This window comes from Streptopelia decaocto (genome assembly GCF_964273445.1).
Source record: "Streptopelia decaocto genome assembly, contig: HAP1_SCAFFOLD_2423, whole genome shotgun sequence".
Taxonomy (NCBI): domain Eukaryota; kingdom Metazoa; phylum Chordata; class Aves; order Columbiformes; family Columbidae; genus Streptopelia; species Streptopelia decaocto.
In genome coordinates, this window is record NW_028116092.1 from 1 (window position 1) to 9,089 (window position 9,089).

Here is a 9,089-nt window from a genome sequence, read left to right on the forward strand (position 1 = left end):
GATCCCCCATTAATTCCCATTAACCCCCATTAACCCCCATTGATCCCCATTGATCCCCACTGACCCCCATCAACCCCCATTGATCCCCATTAACCCCATTGATCCCCATTAACCCCATTAATCCCCATTAACCCCATTAACCCCATTGATCCCCATTAACCCCATTTACCCCATTGACCCCCATCAACCCCCATTGATCCCCATTAACCCCATTAACCCCCATTGATCCCCATTAACCCCATTAACCACCATTGATCCCCATTAACCCCATTAACCCCCATTGATCCCCATTAACCCCATTGATCCCCATTGACCCCCATTAATCACTATTAACCCCATTAATCCCCATTGACCCCCATTAATCCCCATTAACCCCCATTGATTCCCATTAACCCCATTTACCCCATTGATCCCCATTAACCCCATTGATCCCCATTGACCCCCATTAATCCCCATTAACCCCCATTAATCCCCATTGACCCCCATTAATCCCCATTGACCCCCACCAACCCCCATTGATTCACATTTACCCCATTAACCCCATTGATCCCCATTAACCCCATTAATCTCCATTAACCCCATTTACCCCATTGATCCCCATTAACCCCATTGATCCCCATTAACCCCATTAACCCCCATTGATCCCCATTAATCACCATTAACCCCATGAATCCCCATTGACCCCATCAATCCCCATGTCCCCGCAGGTCTGTCCCGGCTGGCGGGGGCGGAGCATGCGGGGGCGGAGCTGCAGCGCCAGTGGGCGGAGCTGCGAGGCCACGCCCAGCGGGTGGGGCTGGGGGCGCTGCTGCGCTCCCCCCGCTACCGGCAGCCGCTGCTGGTCACGCTGGCGCTGCAGCTGGCGCAGCAGCTCTCGGGCATCAACGCGGTAATTAGCGATCATTAGCACTAATTAGCGATAATGAGGCGCAGGGAGGGGCGGCGGGGGGCGGGGTTTGGGGGATAATGGGGATCGATGGGGGTTAATGGGGATTAACGGGGGTTAATGAGGGTCAATGAGGGTTAATGGGATCAATGGGGGTCAATGGGGGTCAATGGGGATCAATGGGGGTTAATGGGGATCAATAGGGGTTAATGGGGATTAATGGGGGTTAATGGGGATTAATGGGGTCAATGGGTATTAATGGGGGTTAATGGGGGTCAATGGGGATCAATGGGGGTTAATGGGGATCAATAGGGGTCAATGGGGGTTAATGGGATCAATGGGGGTTAATGGGGATTAATGGGATCAATGAGGGTTAATGGGGGTCAATGGGGTTAATGGGGGTTAATGGGGATCAATAGAGTTAATGGGGATTAATGGGGTTAATGGGGATTAATGGGGGTCAATGGGGATCAATGGGAGTTAGTGGGATCAATGGGGGTCAATGGGGATTAATAGGGATCAATGGGGGTTAATGGGGATCAATGGGGGTCAATGGGAGTCAATGGGGTTAATGGGGGTCAATGGGGTTAATGGGGATCAATGGGGTTAATGAGGATCAATAGAGTTAATGGAGATTAATGGGGTTAATGGGGATCAATGGGGATCAATGGGCGTTAATGGGGATTCAAGGGGTGGAGTCTCTAGGGGCGGAGCTTCGAGGGGCGGGGCCAAAAGGGGCGGGGTTTTGGGGAGGACCAATGGTCACGCTGGCGCTGCAGCTGGCGCAGCAGCTCTCGGGCATCAACGCGGTAATTAGCGATCATGAGCACTAATTAGCGATAATGAGGCGCGGGGAGGGGTGGTGGGGGGCGGGGTTTGGGGGATAATGGGGATCGATGGGGGTTAACGGGGGTTAATGGGGGTCAATGGGGATCAATGGGGGTTAATGGGGGTTAATGGGGAGTAATGGGGGTCAATGGGGATCAATGGGGGTTAAGGGGATCAATGGGGGTTAATGGGGATTAATGGGATCAATGGGGGTTAATGGGGATTAATGGGGGTTAATGGGGGTTAATGGGGAGTAATGGGGGTCAATGGGGATCAATGGGGGTTAAGGGGATCAATGGGGGTTAATGGGGATCAATGGGATCAATGGGGGTTAATGGGGATTAATGGGGGTTAATGGGGATTAATGGGGTCAATGGGTATTAATGGGGGTTAATGGGGGTCAATAGGGTCAATGGGGTTAATGGGGGTCAATGGGGTTAATGGGGGTTAATGGGGATCAATAGAGTTAATGGGGATTAATGGGGTTAATGAGGGTTAAGGGGGTTAATGGGGATCAATGGGGTTAATGGGGATCAATGGGGTTAATGGGGAATAATGGGGATCAATAGAGTTAATGGGGATTAATGGGGTTAATGGGGTAAATGGGATTAATGGGGATTAATGGGATTAATGGGGATTAATGGGATTAATGGGGGTCAATGGGGGTTAATGGGGATCAATGGTGGTCAATGGGATTAATGGGGGTCAATGGGGGTCAATGGGGTTAATGGGGATTAATGGGGGTCAATGGGGTTAATGGGGGTCAATGGGGGATAATGGGGGTTAATGGGGGTCAATGGGGAGTAATGGGGGTCAATGGGGATCAATGGGGATTAATGGGGGTTAATGGGATCAATGGGGGTTAATGGGGGTCAATGAGAATCAATGGGGGTCAATGGGGGTCAATGGGGTTAATGGGGATCAATGGGAGTCAATGGGGTAAATGGGGGTCAACGGGGATTAATGGGGGTTAATGGGGGTTAATGGGGAGTAATGGGGGTTAATGGGGATTAATGGGGGTTAATGGGGGTTAATGGGGATCAATAGAGTTAGTGGGGATTAATGGGGGTTAATGAGGTTAATGGTGTAAATGGGGTTAATGGGGATCAATGGGGGTTAATGGGGATCAATGGGGTCAATGGGGATTAATGGTGTTAATGGGGTTAATGGGGTTAATGGGGTAAATGGGGTAAATGGTGTAAATGGGGTTAATGGGGGTTAATTGGGATCAATGGGGGTTAATGGGGATTAATGGGGTTAATGGGGTAAATGGGGTTAATGGTGTAAATGGGGTTAATGGGGGTTAATGGGGATCAATGGGGGTTAATGGGGTTAATACGGGTTAATGGGGGTTAATGGGGATTAATGGGATCAATGGGGGTTAATGGGGATTAAAGGGGTGGAGTCTCTAGGGGGCGGAGCTTCGAGGGGCGGAGTCTGGGGAGGGAGGGGCAGCTGGCGCAGCAGCTCTCGGGCATCAACGCGGTAATTCATTAGCGATAATTAGCGATAATGAGGCGCCGGGAGGGGTGGGGAGGGGCCGTGGGGGTGGGGGGGGCGGGGCCAAAAGGGGCGGGGTCTGGGGAGGGAGGGGCAGCTGGGGCAGGAGCTCTTGGGGATCAATGGGGGGAGAGTGATGGGGATCAATAGAGATCAATGGGGGCTGATGGGGATCAGTGGGGGTCAATGGGGTTAATGGGGATCAATAGAGATCAATGGGGGTTGATGGGGATCAATGGGGGTTGATGGGGATCAATGGGGGTTAATGGGGATTAATGGGGTTAATGGGGAGTAATGGGGGGTAGTGGGGGTCAATGGGGATCAATGGGAGTTAATGGGATCAATGGGGGTTAATGGGGATCAATAGAGTTAATGGGGATTAATGGGGGTTAATGGGGAATAATGGGGATTAATGGGGGTTAATGGGGATTAATGGGGTTAATGGGGATCAATGGGGGTAATGGGGATTAATGGGGGTCAATGGGATCAATGGGGATCAATGGGGGTAATGGGGATTAATGGGGGTTAATGGGGATCAATAGAGTTAATGGGGATCAATGGGGGTTAATGGGGTTTAATGGGGATCAATGGGGGTTAATGGGATTAATGGGGGTCAATGGGAGTCAATGGGGGTCAATGGGGGTCAATGGGGGTCAATGGGGTTAATGGGGGTTAATGGGGATCAATGGGGGTCAATGGGGGTCAATGGGGGTTAATGGGGGTCAATGGGGCTTAATGGGGTTAATGGGAGTTATTGGGATCAATAGAGTTAATGGGGATTAATGGGGATTAATAGGGTTAATGGTGATTAATGGGGATCAATGGGGGTTAATGGGGTTAATAGGGATCAATGGGGTCAATGGGGGTTAATGGGGATCAATGGGGATTAATGGAGATTAATGAGGATCAATGGGGGTCAATGGGGGTTAATGGGGATCAATGGGGGATAATGGGGATTATGGAGATTAATAGGGATCAATGGGGGCCAATGGGGTTAATGGGGATTAATGGGGGTTAATGGGGTTAATGGGGATCAATGGGGGTTAATGAGGATCAATGGGGTTAATGGGGATTAACGGGGTTAATGGGGATTAATGGGGGTTAATGGGGGTTAATGGGAGTTAAGGGGGTTAATGGGGATTAATGGGATCAATGGGGTTAATGGGGATTAATGGGCATCAATGGGGGTCAATGGGGTTAATGGGGGTTAAAGGGGATCAATGGTGTCTAATGGGGACCAATGGGGTCTAATGGGGGTTAATGGGGATCAATGGGGTCTAATGGGGATTAATGGGGGTTAATGGGATCAATGGGGTTTAATGGGGATTAATGGGGATCAATAGAGTTAGTGGGGATTCATGAGGATTAATGGGGGTTAATGGGAGTCAATGGGGGTCAATGGGGGTTAATGGGGTAAATGGGGTTAATGGGGTCAATGGGGTTAATGGGGGTCAATGGGGGTTAATGGGGGTCAATGGGGTTAATGGGGGTTAATGGGGATCAATGGGGGTTAATGGGAGTTAATGGGGATTCAAGGGGTGGAGTCTCTAGGGGGTGGAGCTTCGAGGGGCGGGGCCAAAGGGGGGCGGGGTCTGGGGAGGGAGGGGCCGCTGGGGCAGCAACTCTTGGATTAACTGGGATGAATGGGCGTAGCCTCAGTGGGCGGGGCCTCTAGTGGGCGGGGCCTCAACGGGGCGCAGCCTTGGGGGTGGGGCCTAAATGGGGAGGAGCCTCAAGGGGGCGGAGCCTCAAGCAGCAGTAGTGGGGGTAGAGCTCTAGGGGGTGGAGGGCGTGGCCAAAGGGGGCGTGTCCTCACAAGCCCCGCCCCCTTTACACCCAGATCTTCTACTACTCGACCGGCATCTTCGAGGGGGCGGGGCTTAGCCGGCCCATTTACGGCACCATCGGGACGGGCGTGGTCAACGTGGCGGCCACCGCCCTGGCGGTGAGACCCCGCCCCCCAAGGGGGTCACGTGACCCCAATGTGTCCCCATGGGGGGTCCCATGTCTCCAATGGGGGGTCCCATGTCCCCAATGTGGGGTCCCATGTCTCCAATGGGAGGTCCCATGTCCCCAATGGGTCCCCAGGGGGGTCACATGACCCCAATGGGGGGTCCCATATCTCCAATGGGGGGTCCCATGTCCCCAATGGGTCCCCAAGGGGGGTCACATGACCCCAATGGGGGGGTCCCATGTCTCCAATGGGTCACCAATGGGGGTCCCATGTCCCCAATGGGGGGTCCCATGTCTCCAATGGGTCACCAATGGGGGTCCCATGTCTCCAATGGGGGGGTCCCATGTCTCCAATGGGGGGTCCCCAAGTCACCAATGGGTCCCCAAGGGGGGTCACATGACCCCAATGGGCCCCCAATGGGTCCCCAAGGGGGTCACATGACCCCAAGGGGGGGGTCACATGGCCCCAGTGGGTCCCCAAGGGGTCCCCATGGGGGGTCACATGTCACCAATGTGTCCCCAAGGTGGGTCATATGACCCCAATGGGCCCCCAATGGGTCCCCAAGGGGGTCACATGACCCCAAGGGGGCGGTCACATGGCCCCAGTGGGTCCCCAAGGGGGGTCACATGACTGCAATGGGTCCCCAAGGGGGGTCCCATGTCCCCAAGGGGGGTCCCATGTCTCCAATGTGTCCCCAAGGCGGGTCACATGGCCCCAGTGGGTCCCCAATGGGTCCCCAAGGGGGTCACATGACCCCAAGGGGGGGGTCACATGGCCCCAGTGGGTCCCCAATGGGTCCCCAAGGGGGTCACATGACCCCAAGGGGGGGTCACATGGCCCCAGTGGGTCCCCAAGGGGTCCCCAAGGGGGGTCACATGACCCCAATGGGGGTCCCATGTCCCCAATGGGGGGTCCCATGTCTCCAATGGGTCCAAATGGGGGGTCACATGTCCCCAATGGGTCCCAATGGGTCCCCAGGGGGGTCACATGACCCCAATGGGGGGTCCCATGTCTCCAATGGGGGGTCTTATGTCCCCAATGGGTCCCCAAGGGGGGTCACATGACCCCAATGGGGGGTCCCATGTCTCCAATGGGGGGTCCCATGTCACCAATGGGTCCCCAAGGGGGGTCACATGACCCCAAGGAGGGGTCACATGTCCCCAATGGGTCCCCAAGGGGGGTCCCATGGCCCCAGTGGGTCCCCAAGGGGTCACCAAGGGGGGTCCCATGTCCCCATGTGTCACCAATGGGAGTCCCCATGTCCCCAGTGTGTCCCCATGGGGGGTCCCATGTCCCCCCATGTCCTCCCATGTCCCCATGTCCCCATGGTCCCCATGTCCCCATTGTCGCCCTGTCCCCCTGTCTGTCCCATTGTCCCCCTGTCTGTCCCATTGTCCCCATTGTCCCCATGTCCCCCCATTGTCCCCATGTCCTCCTGTCTGTCCCATTGTCCCCCTGTCTGTCCCATTGTCCCCATGTCCCCCCATTGTCCCCATTGTCCCCATGTCCCCCTGTCTGTCCCATTGTCCCCATTGTCCCCCTGTCCCCCCCATTATCCCCATGTTCCCATGTCCCCCCCATTGACCCCATTGTCCCCCTGTCCCCATATCCCCCTGTCCCCCTGTCTGTCCCATTGTCCCCATGTCCCCCCCATTGTCCCCATGTCCCGTCTGTCCCATTGTCCCCATTGTCCCCATTGTCCCCATGTCCCCCTGTCTGTCCCATTGTCCCCATTGTCCCCATTGTCCCCATGTCCCCCTCTCCCCCCCATTGTCCCCATGTCCCCATTGTCCCCATGTCCCCATTGTCCCCCTGTCCCCATGTCCTCCTGTCTGTCCCCATGTCCCCCTGTCTGTCCCATTGTCCCCATGTCCCCCCCATTGTCCCCATCGCCCCCACTGCCCCCAATGTCCCCATTGTCCCCATTGTCCCCATCGCCCCCAATGTCCCCATTGCCCCCTACCTGTCGGTCTGTCCCCATGTCCGTAGGTCCCATTGCTGGAGCGCTGTGGGCGCCGGCGGCTGCAGCTCCTGGGGCTCCTGGGGATGTTGGGGTGCGCGGGGACCCTGACGCTGGGCATGAACGTCCCGGTGAGAAACCGCCCAAAACCCCCCGAATTCACCCCAAAATCAGCCCCAAAATCAGCCCAAAACCCCAATGGGGCTGGGGATGAACGTCCCGGTGAGAAATGACCCAAAATCCACCCGTTTCACCCCAAAATCAGCCCCCAAATCACCCCCACACCCCAATGGGGCTGGGGAGGAACGTCCCGGGGAGAAATGACCCAAAATCCACCCGTTTCACCCCAAAATTCCCCAAATTCACCCCAAAATCCCCCAAATTCACCCCAAAATCAGCCCCCAAATCACGCCCAGAGCCCAATGGGGCTGGGGAGGAACGTCCCGGGGAGAAATGACCCAAAATCCACCGAATTCACCCCAAAATCAGCCCCCAAATCACCCCAAAACCCCAATGGGGCTGGGGATGAACGTCCCGGGGAGAAATGACCCAAAATCGACCCATTTCACCCCAAAATCCCCCGAATTCACCCCAAAATCAGCCCCCAAATCACCCCCACACCCCAATGGGGCTGGGGATGACCGTCCCGGGGAGAAATGACCCAAAACCCCCCGAATTCACCCCAAAATCAGCCCCCAAATCACCCCCAGAGCCCAATGGGGCTGGGGAGGAACGTCCCGGGGAGAAATGACCCAAAATCGACCCTTTTCACCCCAAAATCAGCCCCCAAATCAGCCCAAGAGCCCAATGGGGCTGGGGATGAACGTCCTGGGGAGAAATGACCCAAAACCCCCCGAATTCACCCCAAAATCCCCCAAATCACCCCAAAATCAGCCCCCAAATCACCCCAAAACCCCCCCAGGCCCCCCCCAAATCCCCTCATAGACCCCCCATAGACTCCCATAGCCCCCCATAGACCCCCATAGACCCCCATAGACCCCCAAAAAGCCTCATAGACCCCCATAGACCCCCCATAGACCCCCTATAGAGCCCCATAGACCCCCCATAACCCCCCATAGACCCCCCATAACCCCCCATAGACCCCCCATAGACCCCCATAAACCCCCATAGACCCCCATAGACCCCCCATACACCCCCCATAGACCCCCATAGACCCCCCATTACCTCCCATAGACCCCCATAACCCCCCATAGAACCCCCATAGACCCCCATAGACCCCCCATAACCCCCCATAAATCCCCATAGAACCCCCATAGACCCCCATAGACCCCCCATAACCCCCCATAAATCCCCATAGAACCCCCATAGACCCCCATAGACCCCCCATACACCCCCCATAGAGCCCCATAGACCCCCCATAACCCCCCATAGACCCCCATAGACCCCCATAGACCCCCCATAGACCCCCCATAGACCCCCATAGACCCCCCATAGACCCCCCATAGACCCCCATAGAGCCCCATAGACCCCCCCATAACCCCCCATAGACCCCCATAGACCCCCATAGACCCCCATAGAGCCCCCATAGACCCCCATAGAGCCCCCAAACCCCCCCAAACCCTCACCCCCCACCTCCCCCCACCCCCCCCTCCCCTTCCCCACCCCCCCTAACCCCGGGGTGCCCCCCCAGCCCCCCCTGGGCCCCCCATAGACCCCCCATAGACCCCCATAACTCCCTATAGACCCCCCATAACCCCCCATAGACCCCCCATAAATCCCCATAGAACCCCCATAGACCCCCCACAGACCCCCCATAACCCCCATAGACCCCCCCATAACCCCCCATAGACCCCCACAGACCCCCCATAACCCCCATAGACCCCCCATAGACCCCCATAGACCCCCATAGACACCCCATAACCCCCATAGACCCCCCCATAACCCCCCATAGACCCCCACAGACCCCCCATAACCCCCATAGACCCCCCATAGAACCCCCA

At 56.3% G+C, this 9,089-nt stretch overlaps 1 protein-coding gene across 1 annotated transcript; it reads left to right on the plus strand.

Annotated features, from left to right (window-relative positions):
• Nucleotides 1–707: 707 nt before the first annotated feature.
• Nucleotides 708–8,800, plus strand: LOC309452377 (solute carrier family 2, facilitated glucose transporter member 1-like; the record flags this gene model as incomplete). Its single annotated transcript, XM_082077010.1, has 4 exons — nt 708–889; nt 5,055–5,159; nt 7,158–7,259; nt 8,780–8,800. Coding segments are annotated over 4 exons (410 nt in total), but the record flags the coding sequence as incomplete, so codon positions are not given.
• Between the last annotated feature and the right edge of the window lie 289 nt (nt 8,801–9,089).